At 40.7% G+C, this 19,563-nt stretch overlaps 3 protein-coding genes across 4 annotated transcripts in view; 1 reads left to right on the top strand and 2 right to left on the bottom strand.

Annotated features, from left to right (window-relative positions):
- The window catches only part of LOC146459521 (uncharacterized), a 181,777-nt gene that overhangs the window by 98,392 nt on the left and 63,822 nt on the right, over positions 1–19,563 (bottom strand). The gene's annotated exons all lie outside the window — the stretch shown is intronic.
- Positions 254–14,206, bottom strand: LOC146459534 (uncharacterized). Of its 2 annotated transcripts, XM_085089561.1 has the most exons (9): positions 13,254–14,205; positions 7,720–7,891; positions 7,206–7,464; positions 5,905–6,132; positions 4,415–4,669; positions 3,248–3,433; positions 2,393–2,515; positions 1,635–1,766; positions 254–983 (listed from the first exon to the last, which is right to left on the bottom strand). In XM_085089561.1, the coding sequence occupies exons 1-9, from the start codon at positions 14,098–14,100 to the stop codon at positions 792–794; spliced, it is 2,394 nt and encodes a 797-aa protein (XP_084945687.1). In that variant the 5' UTR covers positions 14,101–14,205; the 3' UTR covers positions 254–791. The 2 variants fall into 2 exon arrangements, with proteins under 2 accessions (XP_084945687.1, XP_084945688.1); XM_085089562.1 differs by lacking the exons at positions 254–983; positions 1,635–1,766; positions 2,393–2,515 and adding an exon at positions 2,525–2,792 and having other exon boundaries at positions 3,173–3,433; positions 13,254–14,206.
- On the top strand, positions 14,282–19,561 carry LOC146459535 (methyltransferase-like protein 27). The gene is made up of 4 exons (XM_085089565.1): positions 14,282–14,395; positions 17,668–17,797; positions 18,230–18,608; positions 19,278–19,561. The coding sequence occupies exons 2-4, from the start codon at positions 17,669–17,671 to the stop codon at positions 19,448–19,450; spliced, it is 681 nt and encodes a 226-aa protein (XP_084945691.1). The 5' UTR covers positions 14,282–14,395; position 17,668; the 3' UTR covers positions 19,451–19,561.

Below are 19,563 nucleotides of genomic sequence, written 5' to 3' on the forward strand. Positions count from 1 at the left end.
ATTGCATGAAATTCAAATTATGACGTCATGATTACTTATCAGCTAATAAGGAATGGGCAGGGGAAGGTAGTAGTATAGCGAAGGGTAAAATGACCTTATAGTAGTACTATAATCAAAGTTGCTGACAATACGGAGTATTCTGTTGAGGATATATCAGCGTTTTCATCATGCAGTATAACACGTACTCTTTTGCAGAAGAAAAAAATTAGTGTTTTATTTTGTAGACTGTGACTATGCCTATTCAAACGAGGCATTATCAAATTGTGGTTAATACAATGAAATAAAAAAAAATAAGGTAAATAATTGCTGCATAGCTAAGACCCAAAACGGAACATTTATACCTAAACATCATGTCGTCCATGAAAAAATGCTTTCCCTAACTAGAAAAGCTATCATCTGAGGCCTTAAACGTTTTTAAAAATTAAGTTTGAAAATCCGTTTAATGGTTTATTACACTTTACGAAGCTTCCATATTTCAAAAGAAAACGTTCGTTTTCGTTAGTTTGTTTCGAGTTACCTAGTGAGCTATTGTAGACTTTCTGAATATATTTCACCGCTGGCGGCCCTGGTCAAAAACACTTTCACGACAAGTCTCAATGACGAAAAACTTCAAGACTGAGTATTGTTTTTACTTATAAGCTCTACGCTTGCAATCTAAGCAGATACAAAACCGGCTGTCTCGCCCTAAGCCTAATGTCTCACAGCCGCTTTCCTGGCTTCCTAAGCATAATATGCCTATATTCTAAGCATATATCTTTAAATATGCCCATAAGCATAATATGGCCCGGTTCTTAAGCATAAAGCCTCATAGCCTCAAAATACAGCTGCTTTCCTGTCTTGTTTTCGCCACTTTTGGGCTTGGCTCTCTTGGGAGGGTTTAGGATATAGGAGCAACCTTCTTTGCCGGGTTCTTTGACACATCCGACGTACTTCTTGATATGCTCCTGCAGGAAAGCGAGAGGCGAAGATCCTTGCGACAAAACCTAAAAGCATTGAGAAGAAACCGCAAGAACGAGTCAAGACAAAGTAATCAGGAAGCAGTGTTTTTTTTTTTTCAAACAAGATTAACAAAAAAATCTAATTGCTTGCGTAAACTAAGGGATTGAAACCAATTAACTTATTTTTGCAGATAAAAATAATCAATAATCAATCAACTTATCCGTTCGGAGGAACGAGGAAACGCCTGACGGAGTCCCGGCGGAAATCGAAGCCAGGACCTCCCGTACACTGGTCAGCTGCTCTAACAACTGAGCTTTCTGGGAGACAGGTAATAAACAAGACCGTTTATTAGGTCCATACATGACAGGAGTCCTGCTTACTGCTCGGGTTATTACCATGGTGACGTATCCGACTGATATTGACATGACACGTCGTGTTGGTATCTGAAAGGACATGTCCTTTTGCAAAGTGACATGGTGTATCCTGATAACTGACACGACATGTGCGTCTTGTTGCTAAGTGACGCAACTTTATCTCCTCGCTGAATATAGTGGCAGCAAGCTGCTGTGACAATCTATTTGTGATTGAGCAAAACAAATCTTTGGCAACTCGCAGTTTCTCTGAGTTGTTAACCCTGCTATTATCTTATAATATTTTTGTTTTGTACTGAGACTGTTTCCTCAGAAATATGTTACCTGGTAATGAAAATCTTTGAGGTTGAATTTTTCACCCAAAGCAGAAGCTGCGTATTCTTTGGCTTGTAGAATTCCTAACCTTCCAACCATGTACCCTGTAGCCTGTCCTGGCCAGCCTTGGTATCGTGTTACCTTGTAAGATTAAGAAGTGACAGTGTTGATTAGTGAAATCTGTATGTTGGCATAATCACTGGTTTTGTTGGGTATGATTGAGGAGGAGGACAGTGTTAAGGACGGTGCCTTCTATTGTTACTGCGCATACGTTCTGCGCATCTCGAGATACTCGGGTTTCCTATGGGTAGTGCTCACTAATACAGGAATATTTTTGCGCGGTTTAAAACTATACGGAGAAAGCAGAACTTAGCAACTTAGGGGGTTACCATGCATTTTTCAGAGATAATAAAGCTTCAATTTAGGAGAAACGCCCATACATTCCTTCGTATTTTGGCGCTTTTTAGAAATATCGTTGCTTAATTAACTCTGAAAAATGCGTGGCTACCCCCAATTTTTTTTTCGGATTCCAAAAGCTCTTGCTGAGATCTGCTTTTCCCGCGTAGTCATAAGCCGCACAAAAATACTTCTGTATTAGTAGGCACCGTCCTTAAAATAGTAGCATTAACGCCATTATCACTATCATCGTTATTATTGTCGCCTTCCTTATCAACGCTATCTTCGTCACCATTTACCATTATTTCCTAATCATCAGTTCTCATCGTGATCGTTTTCAATATAACCAGGTACTAGGTTCATTTTGTTACCTCTTTCCGAGCGAAGTCAGATTCATCCCAAGCATAATCTGCAAACATTTTCAGAGCGTCGTCTCTCTTCATTCCCTTGTAGTGCAGCCCTGTGTCTATAACCAGTCTTAGTGCTCGCAAGATCTGAAAGAAAGAAAAAAAACGAGGGGGGAGGGGAGAGAGAGGGAGGCGTCCCAGTTTCAAATTAAAAAATGCTTTCGACCAATTCTGTAGTCCGAGCTTTAGTGTGACGTAGGTTTTAACAAATGGGCCAGTTATTACCCATCGCGGAACAAAGATGGCTGTTGACATTTAATTCCTTTCCTGTAAACTAAAGTCCTTATTTCGTTAACCATTTAGTCGATGTTTATGTTAAATTACCGCGAAACTAGCTTGGTCTTAGTTTGTCAAAAGTCCCCCTCTGACCACTTATTTGAGTTGCTGCACTGTGGGTTGAACCTTTTCAACACCATTGATAAAAGCCAGCCGATACATACATACCTTGATCTACCTTGCGTGCCAATTATGATTTCTAATTTTGCTTTGCTGTTGATATGTTTTTGTGAAAGCTATGCCAAACTAAGCCCGTCCGAGTTTTGGTGCAACTTTTGTCTCACCATCACCCAATATTTGGATAAAACAGCTGCGATTTCATCGCAATTGATGACTGTGCCTTTTCGGAAAAAACTCAGCAATTTTGTATTGAGTTTTAAACATGTCCAAAACCACTGCGATATCGCGGCAACAAATCGCCGTGGATATCGGCTAAAAAGTGCGACAAAAATTGCACAAAATTCGCACTTGTACACAGGAATTAACATAGTAAGCCGTAATAAAACCCATTTATTTCCCTTTGTAGTCTCCTAGTCTACTTGCCTGTTCCTTCAGCATGCCGTATCTTTGCATTGGCTCGCCGTCATAAACATCTGTGTCATCTGATATAAGCGGATTTTCCGCGTACAGCGCCCAGCCTTCCACAAACGCTGTGTAAAATGTTCTAGAAGCTAACCAGGCAATCGGACCACCACAGCTATCTGGGAAATTTTCTTTACTTCCTTGGACCTACATTGGTGGTAAAATGTACTATATTTGGTGCTGAGTTGGTAGAAAAACAAGAAAATATGTTCCGGTGTGATGTTGTCCTGCAACAACGGACTCCGTCCAAAGCACACGGTTAAGAAAGCGTCTTTTGTTACGCACAGTACAACGAGTTGTGTGCTGCATTATGTTAAGCGGCCATTCCTCATGTTCTATTATGTACCCTCCTACCCCTCCCCCCTCCCCCCTCCCCCTTCAGTGATATGTGCCTGGGGGAGGGGGAGGACTACTCACGTATACGGGAGAGTGGGAATGAGGCTATGTGCTGGTTACACTGATAAGCCCATTTACGCCAAAACTTCATCGGACCAAAACATAATCAAAACAAGTCCATTCTTCTCCACGTAACAAACTTAAAAGGTTTGCCAAAATCTTTTCATAAAGTCACTGGAAAACATTTTTCTCTAAGGGACCCCATTACCAGTATCAAACCTCAAACGGGTTGCGACCCAACTACCCACCCTACCCCAGTTGTGCCGTTTTTGCGTAACTGTTGTCTGGCGAGCCGTTCCATTGGCGAATCATGCCACATGTCGATCTTTGAAAGGCTGGTTGGTGGTTGTGTTTGCTCGCATTGGACAGTAAAAGAAGGGCTGGGAGAAACAGTTAAATAATTGCGGTCTTCTAGTACACCATGGCAAAATCTCTGCTAGTTCCACTTATATGTAAGGGTTCATATGATCATGAAAAGACATGGAAATTAGTAAAATTTGTTCGGGCCATGGTAAAGTCTTGAAATTCTCGATTTTCTCCACAATTGTGTTCAACTTATGGTCGAAGAAATAACAACATTTAGGAAACTTTGTGTCAAGCATCAAAACGTTTAGCCAATGGGGCATGTCACTCATTGTCAGCTGTTAATTTTGAGGTCATGGACTTGGATTTTGTGCCACAAAAAAATCATGTTATTTTCTTTCCCAGTTTCTGTGTGAATCCCGTATTTACCTGAAGGTGATGCCCTGGCCGAACCTCATGGGCACTAATACTCCACTCGGAAGACTTGGGACCCATCCTGTCCATGAAGAACGGAATGTTGTAATAGGCAGGCCGAGAACACGTGGGATCACTCGAGGTGTAACTCTGAACGCCCGTGGATGGGTTGAAGTCAGGTCGCAAATCAACTGGGCAATTTGGTGTCGAGTCTTTATCTCCGGTAAAGTAAAACATGTCCACTATTTTGGGGCTTATGAGGCTCGTCACCTTAAACAGAGCATAAGTGAAGCGTAAGTGAGGAAAGAAGGAAGGAAGGAAGGAAGGAAGGAAGGAAGGAAGGAAGGAAGGAAGGAAGGAAGGAAGGAAGGAAGGAAGAAAGGGAGGGAGGAAGGAAGGAAGGAAGGAGGGAAGGAAGATTTGTACATTACGAATTCTGAGTAATGACTCAAGGTATGCACGTCTCATTTGGCACAGGTTTTTGACCGTCGCAAGAGGAGGTTAGTTTGAGAGGGCGTGTTATTTCAATAAACTGAAGGTGATCCAGTGGTTATCCCTGCTATCCTTCCTTCCATCTGCGATCATCGCAAAACAGCCATCATACGTCAGGTTCCTCCATCCTTCATTTTTGCAGTATTTCAGGAGCCACAGGGCTCATAAGTATTTTAATTTAAAGTACTGTTGTTTAACTACTTTTGTTGGACTCTCGAAGAAGATAGGCGATTTATTCAACCCACTAAACCAATTCTACGACATCCAATAAAACTGTTGTTACACTAAAACTGAGTTTCTGGAGTATTCTTTGAGGCTGGACAGGAATAAGGTTTATTCGCGTACACGTTTCTACAGCGACCCTCCACCGAAAACACCGCCCACTCGTCGAGCGGAGGTCCTTCATTTAATAAATAGACACCATGTTGTCAGTGGACTGGGGTAACAAACATGCTTAGGACCAAGCCATTTGGAAAGCATCTTTGGTTTCACTAAATGAGTTGATAAGGAAATATGACCACCGTAAAGAGACTAGAGTGCTGACGTTTCGAATCTCTTCACGATGGTCAAATTACCTTATAAACTTAGTTGATAAAACCAATTATTAAAAACTGAATCATTGTTTAATGCAATTCGAGGGATTTGATTGGCTTAGCGGCCATGGTATATGAACCATTATACCATGGCCGAGAAATGGCGGTCATTAAATTGTCTGCTGGTTATTATTGCGCAGCGAAATCAGTAAGATCTAGCAATATTTCTTGATTGTTTTTAATAAAACAATTATTCCACTTGCGCTTGTTGGATATGGAATGACTATAGCCAACTCGGCGCTACGCGCCTCGTTGGCTATCTATCATCTCATATCCAACGCGCGCTCGTGGAATAATTGTTAAATATGTTTTTCCGCTTCCCCACCGACGCAGCACAATAATTTCTTTAGAAACTAACCCCCTTGTGCACTTGAAAAAGCGGCAGCCTCTCATACACCAACTGATTACATGGTACATTACCATTCTAGTCTCCCTAAACCAGCTTTGTAGAGCTTTCCATCTCATGGGACAATATTCCTTAGCTCCTTCAATACTACTGCATCGCAGATGTGCCTGGTCATCTGACTCGTTTGCAGGAAACTCGACTTTATTGAAGTAATTGTCAGGCGAGTCTAACTTGCTTCTGAATTCTTTGACAGCTTCAGTTTCATTGTCTTTTCCGGTAACGTTTTTAGCAATCTTCACCACCTAAGGAGCCCCAAAATGAGAACAAAATAAAATGTAATTTTGATAATACTATGGTTAAGTAACAGGCACTCGTATCCCAAGATGCTAAATTTCTTTGCTCGAGACTGCATGCAACGAATGCAAAACTTAATACAACGAACTTTGAGATTGTTTTGTTAATTGTTACTCTAGTTTAGAAATAAAAGAATCATTCAGAAATTCGCTTTCAATAGAACGGAGAATCTGAAACAGAATTTTCTTAACGCAGGTGGCATGTCTGAGTGCAACTTCTCACAGAATGGGCACCGGGTCGGCAACTATTTTCTGCCAAAACGACTCCCCTAGTCTTCATTATCATAATCATAACTCTCAACGCACTTACAATAATTTAAAATAACTAACGTTAAAACTGACTATTCAAGGTTCGATGGGTGCAGACAGAATGAATGGAAATGGAGACCATTTTCTCCAAAAATAAAAGAGTTCCTAACAGAACGAGAATGAAAAATTATTCAACCGAATCGAGTAGTGAGAAATGACAAATGTTCTTAACGTACTGAAAAAAACTTTTCCGTTAAAAATAATGATTTTTACCACCTATTTCACGAGACTATTGTGTTTAATAGCGTTATAAACAATAACCTTTATTGGGCGCAAAAATATGTAGATTTCCGCGGTTTTATCTTTTCCAAGCAGCGAACAACCGGTGGGGAGCCTTCCGAGAACGAAACCCCCGGATGGGGTTAGAGGTACTAAACAAAATTTTACACGAAGAAGCTCCGCCCCCGAGGTCAAAACTCTTGCCCTTTTATTTACCATTTTTAACAAAAAAGGTCGTAGCCACACTGCATCTCTTTTCGGGTCTGCTGAAGATATTTTGAAAGGGCCTTCTAGATACCCAAATCCTATACTTAATTATAAATATTCCTTTCGGGCGAAGCCTCCCCTCGGGGAATACTGTGAGCGCCGACCAAGGGCTAAAGCCGACCAAAGGTTTTGCACTTATAACCCTTTGACAATTGCGTAAGTTCATCTTGCGGTTTTGTGCTAAGGAATCAAAATGCTTTTCTATTGCGTTCAAAGGAATCTTATACCTGTGGATAAAGCTTATTCAGCTGTTCATATCCCAGCTTGTTTACTTCACCCGGCGTCATCTCGTTGGTCGTAAAATATGGCATTATCATGGCGTATGCTTTTTTACCATTCAACATTTCCCCGGTAGACAGCTTTTTGTTGGTTGGCCAAGATATATTTTCTTTGCCATCAACCCACACATGATCCAGTGGCAGAGAGGCTAGACCGCTTGAAAAGTTACTTGGGACGCAATGGCGGTAATGTTCGTGTTCCAAATACCTGTGAAAAAAATAGGGACAATTTCGTTTGCTCATGAATCTTTACATTCGGTCATCATGCAGACAACATGACATGATCTCTCGGTTATGATGCGAACGCATAGTTACGGAAAGCACGCGATTGATCAACCATTTCGTTCCAAGCCATGAGCTAAGTGAAGACCTTATTTCACCATTTTAAACAAAAGAGCTTAAAAACCCCATGATACTTCCCCTTTAAGCTTTCCTTGTATTAAAATACGTCACTTATACTAACCTCAAAAGTGTTACTATCGGTTTCCCGAAATATTCCACAAGATAATCATCTAAGGACTCCTTTACAGATTTACCGCCATGTTGATTTTTCCATTTGGTATTCATTTCTTCTGTTATACCGGAAAAGTAATTCCCACCGATGGCGCCTCTAACGTAGGGTTCTTCCAGAACACCTGTCAATAGGGAAATATGATTTATTTGCAGTAGTAAGCAGGCAATATATATACCGCAGTTTCGGACAGTCTAGTTCTTGCACAGGCAGCTCCAGCTCGCGTCACTTGAGAGCGCGCACTAATTAATTACTAGCGGGACGATGACCATTGAGTGCAAATAACCAAAGCTACTGCGCCTACATAACTATTGATTTTTCTGTGACACTGTTTGCTTTTTCTGAATATTTTGCAAGGTGAAATTTGGAAACCATCCGTTCACGTGTACCTGAAATTGATCTATAGCATACTTTTCTTTTTGTTATTTTAGTGAGAAGAGCGCCGTGTTGAAAGGCTCGAGTAGTTCAACATTGTGGTCACAGTTAGCAGGGATTTTGTGCCAAATGAAAAGAGAAAATGTTATGGAGAAATGTTTGAAGGTGTTCAGAGCTCGATCGCATAATTTTGTCGGGCGACGCAAAGTTGTTTGGCTGTTAAGGCAATGAATTAACTGGGTGAAACCTCCTATTTCTTTGAACTTGAACTCACAATGGAAGATTCGCTACAGCAGAACAGCACATCAAGTCAACGAAATCAACTCCTCACGCAACAATGTATATATTTTTCATCGGTTCGAACAAAATGTTTCTATGCGTTTGAACTGTTCCTAACTTAGCTTAACAGGTAGGTCTTCTGAATTAAACTGCATATCGATTTTTGTCAACATTATAAAAACACATGTAAAAGATGGAATTTATAATGTATTACAGATGTCCAATGCTTTGGACTGGTCAAAATCCGTATGATGCTGCTCGTTTAGAACCCGAAAATTTATCATGTTTTGAGTAGAGGGAATTCTAAAACGAGGTGCGAGCAGCCGAAAAGTTGTCGTGACAAAAACTGTCAGGCCTTAAGAGGTTCTGTAAAGAAATGCTAGCCTCGAATAGCGAAATGATCCGCGAAATCACAAATATGCGAAAAGTAGACTACAGCTCAGCTACAACCGGCCAGATCTCGGTTTATTCAGGGATTACGTCCAATTAGGTGATCAGACAACAAGGTTCTGGCTCGCTATCTATATCAACAGGCAACAATGGACCCTTCCACGTGTGGTTTTTTAACTTTTGATAACAACCAGTCAGTAAATATTTATCTATCTACACTACTGGAAAGAGCGCCTTAAAATGAGTAAACTTGCCAAATATGAAAGTGATACGTCAGACGTGAGTGAAGATATAGCTCTGCAAAGCCGCGAAATTTTACAGACGTTTTGTGGGTGGCGCAAACTTACCATACAATTGTCTGTAACTCTCGCGACTTTGAGGATGCATAACCTCGTTAGTTTTCAATAGCTCACTCACAAACTTGGCAACTTTATTGATTTTAAGGCTTTCCTTCGCTAATTTGTCCATGTTAAAAGTTTAAAAAACCGTGGACAGGTCTGTCCACCCTGCACTAGAACACACAATCACGAGGATTTCCGGTATGTGTTAGGTATATTGCTGTTATCTCACGGTATTATTATCAACTGCATGATAAAATCGATGGACTACTTAAAAGTCATTTTTACTCGGGCCGTGAGGCGCCGAGTTAAGCTCTCGGTCGCGCTCTTTTTTATTTTTATTTATTTATTTATTTATTTATTTATTTATTTATTTATTTATTTATTTATTTATTTATTTATTTATTTATTTATTTATTTTTTGTCGCGATTGTCCAAGAGATAATGCATAAGACTTTATATATGACCAAATGACGTGTCACATACAAGATGGTAGATGGAAGACAAATGACTAAAAATAAGATATAAGCATTCATAAAGAGAAGTATCTCGGAAATTCTTAATACTACTTTAAATCATTTCTGTCCAAACCTGTACATATCCGTACTTGAACAATGATGACGAAAAACGCTTGTAAAAGTTTGCGTTTTAATACAATGCCAGTGGTCACCACAAAATTTGGTAGAAAGCGTAGAACACTTCATGTGGCCTTCACGACGATCATACCGAAAACCCGGGGTCACACAGATACATATCTGACTCACGGTTAGTATTGAAAAAAAAAATAATAACAAATAATCAAAAAAATAATCAATGTTTCTGTCTCCAAATCAAAGGTGAAAATGTAAGGATTAAAGCCCGGGAATTAAAGCATCCCGGTATGAAGCACAAGGTATTCTACTTAACAAATGTTTTTGCCTGTATTTCCTTCTGGTAGTTACTTATTGCCTCACTATATCTCTGTATCTATCGATTTTGGGCAGTTAGCGATGCTGGAGGTTATCACTGCTTAAAGATCTCAGGCTTACGCTCCACGCGGTCAAATATGGCCCCAGTAGCTGGTAACAGCTTCTTGTAGGGGTATCGAATGGTCCCATTCAATTTTAAAGTGCTCGCAAAATTTGGCCTTTGCTCGAATTGCTCGCAAAAATTACACGGGTGCTCACTTGATCGTGCTCGCAAAAATTTTGCAACTGCTCGCATCCTTTTAAGAACAATTTGACAAGTGCTCGTGCTCGCAAAAATAAACACACTGCTCGCATGCTCGCAAAGACCATTCGATACCCTTTCTTGTTTTGGGTAATCACCGATGTCAGACTCTGAGTTTTACGATACGATGGTATTTTTTGGTGATAGAACGAAATATCATCCACTATACCTACCAGGGGCGGATTTAGAAAATTCAAAAGGAGGGGGGCAAAGATACCCCGAAAAATGGCGAGAGCCCCCCTCCCCCCCCCCCCCCCCCCAGTTATTTCTCGTTGGAACGGAAAAGGCTTCTTTAGTGACGTGGCCATATTGTTTAAATGTTTTAGATTCAAACGTGCTGTTTACAGAAAGAAAATTCACCCTTTTGAAGCGGTAAATCAAAAGGATCGGATAAGTTCTAAGAAGTACTCGACAGTTTAAATGATAGAAAATGGAGAGCTCGCGGTGAAGAAATTTGGTATTGACTGGCCAGATTGTGTTTTGCAATGCGGAGAGGACAGGTCAAAACTGTCGAACTGTCGAACTGATGCCTGAGCGTTACTGGAAATCCACGTCACAAAAAAAATTAAAGGTTTAATTGTCAATTTCTACTTAAAGTTTTCGTGTTCATTTAGGAAAATGTTTTGTCTGTCTTGGGTGTCAGTAAAAAGCGGGGTCGGGGTCTCTTTTTTTTATCAATTAATTTTTTTTGTGTCTTTTTATTTCTTTTCTTTTTCTTTGACCCAAACGTCGATTTGCATCAGCAGTCCATCATTGCTATATCTCGATGTTCCCATACAAACCCATAAAAGAAATGAAATGCAGTGGAGCTCATTTGTCAGGGACATCACCGCAACCGATCTGCGTCACATTTCAGTCAAGACAGTCGAATATAGAAGCTGCTAAATTGGTGTTTAAATGCCTTCGCTACTCCCAAGTATTTTTAGCGGGTTTGGAAGATTTAATAGAGCCTTGGATTTAACCATCGTATGCTCAACATCACAGGTCATTCGTGGGTCAAATAAGGATTTAAGCCTATAAAAAAAGTTAAGTCTCTATAAAACCTTGGGATAGGTGACGACACTCGATGTAGTCCCGTATTCTGGCGGACATTGGTTCCGTGAATTGACTACCTTTTAATCTTCCAAGAAACGAAATGAGGCAAAACGTACAAGGTACGAGAATATTTCCTTGAACTAACAAAAAGTCGTGAACTAGAATATGCATGACTTGTTATGAACACCCCCGCCGCCTTCCATGATCGTGTTCGTTTGTTACAGTCAATCCATGTCACGCGTGACTGGTATTTCCGAGCATGAAATGAACATCCAAATTTCTCTTTGTGAATATGTCCGGCATTTGAATGGAATGTTGAACATTATCTTTCCGTAAAAGACGCATTAACTAAAAAAAAAAAAAAGATTCAAAATACTTGGGAGAGAATTGTTATTCTTGAATTACTTTATTACTGTAATTTAAAGAAAAATTCATAGCTTTATACCGTCAATAAACCAGGGAAATTTCTCCATTCAAATTTAAAAAAAACGGGCTCGTGTTTTGTGGATTGACTGTAAGGCTCCCTTCCTTTCAACGTGTTGTAGAGGGTATTGGTTGAACACGTGAAAAACGATGGAAAGCCCTTCCCATGATGCTCAGTGTATAATTCATGTTTGATCTGTTGGTGATACTGAGTATATTATTATTATTGTTAATTGTTAAAAAAAAGAGACCCTGACCCCGACCCCTGCCCCGGTCCCGCGTTTTACTGACAGCCGTCTGTCTTTAATTTTTATCTTCAACAATAATATGTTCTGTGTGCTGAGTCAGATATGTAATCTGCCACGGGTCATGACGAGCAATTTCCGGTATGATCTCGAATAATGTAATAGATAAATCGAATATATAGATAGCGCGTGAGTAAGAAAATGTATATCTGACCCTGTTATGACGTTTTCATAACTAAAACGCAATTTTGGGTTTTTATCTTCATCACATAAAAGAAAATATCAATTTCCATCGGCTCGCGTGTTTTCAGCAGGATAGCATTCTTGGTTTTGAAAATAGAGGACTTTAAATTTTAGATTTTTTCGCAGCGCGTGACAGAAGGATTGCTGCTCTAAACATGTCACGTACATGAAAACATCGATTTGCCTCGTGTTTTTTTTAGGTCTGATCAGCTAACATGTAATAGAAGTGTCTATATCAATGTGTGAAAGTTCAGCAGAGAGAAGAAAGGCTTTGAAATAGCCAAGGTAAACTCCAGATGTTTTTGCTGGTTTCCGGCCGCCCAACATGGCGTCCCATACTAAACTCTGTAATTTTCCGTGGTACAGTTTTCTCGAATAACTCGATTATGAGATATCGCACAGCCCTGTGGCTTTCACACGTTGTTAATATATCTCTCTTCTACAACATTTATCTATTGAATGGTTGAGGATTTTATTTTTTTACTTGCGTGACGATGAGGATAGCTTTAAAAATCTGCGAAGCGTACAATGGAAATAAATCAGGCACAGCATGCAACACACGTAAATGCCAGTATAGGCATCTTGTTTTCATTTAATACGCTGTAAGTAGAAAAGAGCTGTGTTGTAGTATGAACAGTCGAGCGAATTTGCAAACAATACTCTTACAGCACGGGGACCTGATCCCAGGTCAGACGTACCATGACCCAAAACTTTTCAATTATCTCAATATGTTGCTGAGGGGAACGGCTGAAACATCCAACCAGCGTAGAATGTGGCATAAATGAGGCCTTCCCTTGTTTTCTGCCGCCCCTTACTGTGGAAGCTAATTAAGCTGGAAGCAAATTAATTACAACTTAATCTATTTACATTTGCAAGAAAAACTAAGATGCATGACGAGCCTCTTGTTTGCCATTCAAGTAGCTACTAAGGAATGCTGTCAAGAACTAACCTGTTTCGTTCTTTAAAGCGATATTCGCATAAACGCTTGCCATTTTTTTTCGCCCAGCAACACAAACCTCTTGGCTGTAGACCATCCCGTGTAATTTTCCCATCTTTTTGTTTTCCATGTATCTTAAAATTCCTGTTTTGTAAGTTTTCAATTTATTCCTTATTAAGATGATGTCTTCCAAGTTTTCAGGTTTTAGACGTTTCAGCATGCGCCACAAATGTCGGTTAAGGCGACAGATGGATTCACTGCAGGCAAATGTTGGTCCCATCATCCAATCACCGGAATAAAAGTTCATTCCAAACGGCTGTCCAAATATCGTCTTGAGGTAATGCTTTAGCTGTGATAGAGCCTTCCTTTCCCGTGGTTTAAGGTTATCATGGTTCACTTTGGTTTTGTTCACCTCCTTCAAGAGTTCCCATGCGGCGTCCGTGACCTGTTTGATGTATTCTGGTGTCGGGTTGTAAGCTGTGAACTTCTCCTTAATCTCATCTCTAGTCGCATCGGGATCACTTGGCAACTGGAAAGGATGATTATCGTAATAGCTCTTCTTCACGCGCAGAATAATGTCGTCTAACCCGATCCGTTTAGCTTCTTCGGAGTACTCACAGAAGGTTGATGAGGTCTGTTCCTCGGCGCTTCCAGGATGTTTATCACCTTTCTCATCGCAATCTTTCTTCTTAGCTGCCAGAGCTATTAGCACGATTCCCACGATCAAAATGATCATGGCAATCACAGCAAGAACAATGAGCGCAATCCTACTCTTGGACAAAGCAGCCTTTTTTTGTTCAATTTTAAGGTATTCCTCAGCCACCATCATTTGGCTGGTCTCTGTTGGCTTCTCTGCCATGACTATGCACGTTACTGAAGGTCACAGTGATTACTCAGAGACGAAAAACGCACTAAACCTCAAGCAAACGCTTTCCTACGTATGCCGACATTGGTCACGCAGACCACGTGGGTTGTCACGTCACGCACGTGGAGAGGATTGCGTCTGAGTGTCAGGCTTTTCGCTCCACTCCCCCTCCCCTCCGGAAGGCCTGATACCCAGGTTATTTCGTGATTTTGCATAAGACGTCAATGCGTGCCTGGATCGTTCAGAGCTGACTCAGTTCACTAGGAATTGGTTGCGTAAGTTCAACCACGTAAGTTATTTTTAACTAAATATGTATTGATTATGTGTATTAAACGTTCAATAGCAAATGTCCTCTCGGTCAACTACCTTTCGTGATAATTTAAACGGAATACGTTCAACGCTACATGGAACCGGTAGCATAGCTCTTGTTTGGATCGCTCTCGGTGGACAACTTGGGTCTTCAAGAACGAATTCGCAATGCACTAAAGAAAAAACACTATACCCGTGAAAATTTGTTCAGGTTCGAGTTGGGAGTTGGAAATATATATGTCCAGCTGAATCAGTTATGTTTTGCATGCCAAATTATGGTAATTAAATATACAAGACTAGCGTTATTGATTTATACGCTCACAAAAGCGAGACTAATAAGACAAAGGCTTAGTTTATACGTCGCGCTACAGCCGAATTTTATTCAGACGAATTTAATTAAATTCGTCGTTCCGTCGACATAAATCGTGGCGTGGTTTTATGCGTCGAAATCAATACGGTCGAATTTAATTCTCTCGGCCCAAATGCAGTGTCTCTGGTCCAGCTGGTCGGAGGTGTCGCCAAAATAGTTTGAAATACATTACGAAAATGTATGCATTTCATTCGACGCGTGCTAGTGCGACGTTAAAAACTGACGCAGTGCATACGGGGAGTTCTGAATACTGCAACACAGCAAAAAAATAATAAATAAATGAATAAATAAACACCTCATCACCGTAAGAAAAGTTGACGAAACACTGACGCCACGATATATTTTTAGTCCCATGATTTTCATGATCCAAATAACTCTTTGTTAAAACAAAACAAAAAAAGGGGGGGGGGGGGAGGGGAACGCCTGCACGTGATATAATGCAACACAGTCAATTACGGACTCTGTCCCGGTATTTATAGCACCACTCATATTGTTACCATCTTCACCACGTATTTGTGCATCAGTCAATTCCAGCTGTGCCTATCCCCGCCGGTCCGACCCCCGAGAATTAGGATATTTTGAAAATAAGCTGGCAAATGCCCCACAGCCGGAACAAAACGTTGTTCAAATGCCCCGGTGTAGGGGCTCAAAAATGTTTGCTTTCTTCCTTTCTCGACTTACTTGCAATAAAATCTAAGGTAATTCAGGCCAAATTTAGTCCCAGCTAAGTCTTGTTTCCCGTATTTAGTGCCAAATAGGTCATTCTGCAGCTCGAGCATCCCATTTGCGTCCTATCTAGACGTATTCTAGGAGAAACTTACTGAATTTGCCAATGAATTGGTCATAAGAAGAAGCGAAAATGTTATAACGTAAAAAAAGTGAGATGGTCAAATGCCCGGGGTAATTAGGTGGAAGGTTAATGCCCGATCCCCGGGATGGGCAGTGCGGGGAAATGCCCCACTATTGCCCGGGGGAGGATGGGCACAGCTGGAATTGACTGATGCATTACTAGCCTATGAACAGGCTCCCAAGTGGGGGAAAGAAAACTCGACGAGCAGGGCGAGCGGAGCGCGGTATGGGGGTCTCGATTTTTGTCTTCGCCCTATACCCCATTTGGGAGCCTGTTCACAGCCCTGGCCAATAATCCGGATGGCAGAGGTCAAGTTACTTATACTGCTTATACGGCTTGGGTTCGGCGGCTAAAGCATATTAAAGGTTAACTATAGACAGTATTTAATTGGTTGTATTTCTTTTAGAAATTAAACGCAGTACTTTCACTGCCTTGTAGTAAAAGGCTAAATAAGTAAGTGATCTACAATCCCGGCAAAAAAACATTAAACAGTTTCAATAGAGCTCATCCCTTTTCCCCTTTTCAATGTTGTTTCCACTACAAAACATGTTTCATTCTAACAACGGTTACGATAAAACAACGTTGAGTCAACATTGAGTGGGGAGAGGGGTGTTTCAAAAATATTTGAATCGGATTGTAGCTCTTGGAGTGATTTAACTAGGCAGTTCCGAGATAGATTGCACAAGCTATGTTGTACTTAGACTAGTAGATAAAAGGCCGGCCTAATTCCAGTACCCTATGTTTGTAATATTTAGAAGGGCTTCTCCGATACCCGGGCCGATAGGCCGAGTTTGATATTCTCGGATGAACATTTATAGCCGGTTACGAAATCAGTAGGCTGCGTACGTGGCCAGCGTAATCGGGGACGGGGAGGGAGAGCGAGGGAGGCGGCCACTTCCCCCACGCAGGCTAATTTTTAGCCGACATTTTGCCGGAGAAAACTTTCTCTACAACTTAATCCAAATTCCTGTGGCGAACACTGAACACTGAGAGTCTCCAAATGCTGAGTGTCGCGCATGTCAACAATTGACAACATCCCTTTAATCTGGAACAAATCACGGTAATATACCGTGTATTTTAAATACCGACCTTGACGGTTTGTCTTCTAACCCCGGCGGGCATAACCGGTTATTGTCATCTTTGTGATTTAAAATTAGCTATAGCCTGCATGCTCACCTCTGTCTTGGGAATTAAGGGGCTGTTACCTTCTTGCCTTAATTTACCAATTATGAGAATGCGCCGTGTTGTCCCGAGGCCCTGTTAAGCGTTTTAAAGCCAAAAGATCATTGGGAAAGTAATTATAGGCATAAGGATCCGTAAGTGATACACTGTAAGTTAAAAAGAACTGTTTCAGCCCCAACGTATCAATTCAGCCTAGGGTCTGGTTCAACCCCTTCTAGAGCTATGTTGCTCACAATTTGAGGAGAATTAGCGTTCTAAAAGATCATTTCACCACAATTTTCGAATTACTTCAGTCTTAGGGTATATCTCTGCCATGTTTCGAAATTCCATTTCGATCCGGAATATGAGGGCCACAAGTTTGTCAGTCGAGCATAACAGACTGTCAAGTTTGACTAATTTATTTCAGCCCTTGAGATAAGGCTAATATTTTGGCCCTAATTTAGGAGAGCCAACAAATTAGCCTTAAAAATGTATAGTGTTGTATTGTACTCACCGAACTGGGACCAATTTTGGGGCTAAAGCCGAACTTTTGAATTTACAGTGTACCTGCCGATACAATATTTGAGAGATATAAGGGACATATGTTATTAGTTTAAAGGAATCTCACCATTATTTTAAGGATATATAAGAGCCTCGACAATTTCAGGGAAAAAAATAATCGTATAATCTTTGGAGGGATAAAAAAAAGAGATGAAACCCCCCACCGCCAAACACGGCCCTCCTCTCGGTGTTTATACCATTCAGTTACTCATGCAGTGAACTGACCGGCAATGGGAAGGGGATGGGGGAAAGGGGGGGGGGGGGGTCCACAATTTAGCTGATTCATTGTCTTGCTCCTTGTTGTTTTCAGAATGGCCTCAAAATCTTACGAATCCAGCTACAAGAAACACTATGGGCAAAGGTTGGCAAACATTTCACATGACACAACGGAAGAACAAATTAAACAGGTTTATCAAGATTGGGCAAACCAATATGAAAAGGTGGGGGCAAACATTGCCTTGTTTCATTTAAGTTATAGCGAAAAGTATGGTGGTGAATAACTTTAATTTATAATAATATTCAACTTTTCAATATGGCATGCCGAGACTCAGGGTGCGTTCGATTGATCCTATTCCGGAAGAGAAATACATACAATGATTACAAGAAATCTCTCATTAGAGGTTTTTGGAATTACTGCAGTACAAAATCCATCTTAAATTATCACGTGATAGCAATATTTTGCAGAAATGTCTTCTACATTTACTAAAAAAGAGAAATCTAACAGATATTTCGCTTATTCTTATTCCGAAATACGGCCAATCGAACGCGGCAACCTAACTCTACCTACATCTTGCCCCCACCCCCATTTTAGAAGCTTAGCGTCGTTCGTAGCTGAGATTAGTTGGACTTAAAATGGTTTATGATCATTCCAGGAAATCATCTCATCAGCTCGTGCTGTTCTGCACAAGCCATTAGCTGAATGTTTGGATGACGCTATCAAACAGGCCTTTCACGACAGACAAAAATACCAACTTAAAATCATTGACGCAGGAGCTGGTACAGGACTTATGGGGGTGGAACTCGACAAACTTGGCTACACTGATCTGCATGCTCTGGACATTTCACAAGAAATGTTAACTGAGGTAAAGAAGAAAAATCTTTACAAGAACTTCATCTGTGCACCCCTGAGTGACCAGCGAATTCCTGAGATTGAAACAGGAGAATTCGATGCCTTGATTTGTGCTGGTGTTCTGGTTAAGGGGCATGTTCGCTCGTCTGCACTTGGTGAAATGGTTAGACTGGTGAAGTCAGGTGAGATTTTCTTGCAGTGCTGTGCTAATTTCATCCGCTCTTGTGATAAATTATGCATTTCTCGAATTATTGGCGCGTTATCTATCTTTCTATCTATCAGAACCAAAACCTCCGGAAAAAGCACACCAAATCATCCGATAATGACTTAAATACAGTGACAGCTTTGAGCTGTTTCTTCTCTTTTAGGACCCACAAGCTCGGCATGGTAATTCTGTCGGGTATCAACCCTATAACCGCCGTTTGCCTCTGAAGCGGACCCGAAGAATACATAACCTTACATCCACACTAGCCTTGCAGAACCTGAGTTGCTGTGCACATGTTTAAGGTCCTGGCAAACTCTGCAGATGTCAGTTTTTGTTACCTTTGTAGTTAGTTTATTATTTTTTTTATTATTTCCAGGCAAGACATTTAACTAACATTATATCAGCCCCTCAGCTTCAACTGGCCTCAGTTAAATCCCAGGGATTATATGCATAAAGTGTCATTCTCAGCAACACCACCACCAACAACAAAAACATTTCTTTATACAAGATAGATTAAAAGTAACGTAGTTGATGTGGCCGTGTCATACTAGTACTAAAAAATAAGATCTGACAGTGAAAAGAAAAATCAAGACCTTAAAGTAATGATGTCTCGAAAAGTGATGTTAAAATGTCTTCTCTGTCATAGGTGGTCTTCTTTGTTTCAACATCCGGGATAGCGAACTGGATGACTACCAGCCAAAGATGTTGGAGCTAGAGAAAGAAAGAATATGGGAAAGGATTTGTCAGAAGACTGTGCCTTTATACGATAGTGAAGACATGCCCAAGGAAACATTAGCATTCATATATAGACGCTTGTAACTGACCACAGAATATTAATCATATCTACAATCATCGACAAATTGTTTTGGGAAGGTTACTCAACAAGGCAACAGAAAATGGGTCTCAAATAGAGACATCGGCACATTTATTAC

This window comes from Pavona decussata, unplaced genomic scaffold, assembly GCF_977016875.1.
Source record: "Pavona decussata unplaced genomic scaffold, jaPavDecu1.1 SCAFFOLD_219, whole genome shotgun sequence".
NCBI classification, from domain to species: Eukaryota; Metazoa; Cnidaria; class Anthozoa; order Scleractinia; family Agariciidae; genus Pavona; species Pavona decussata.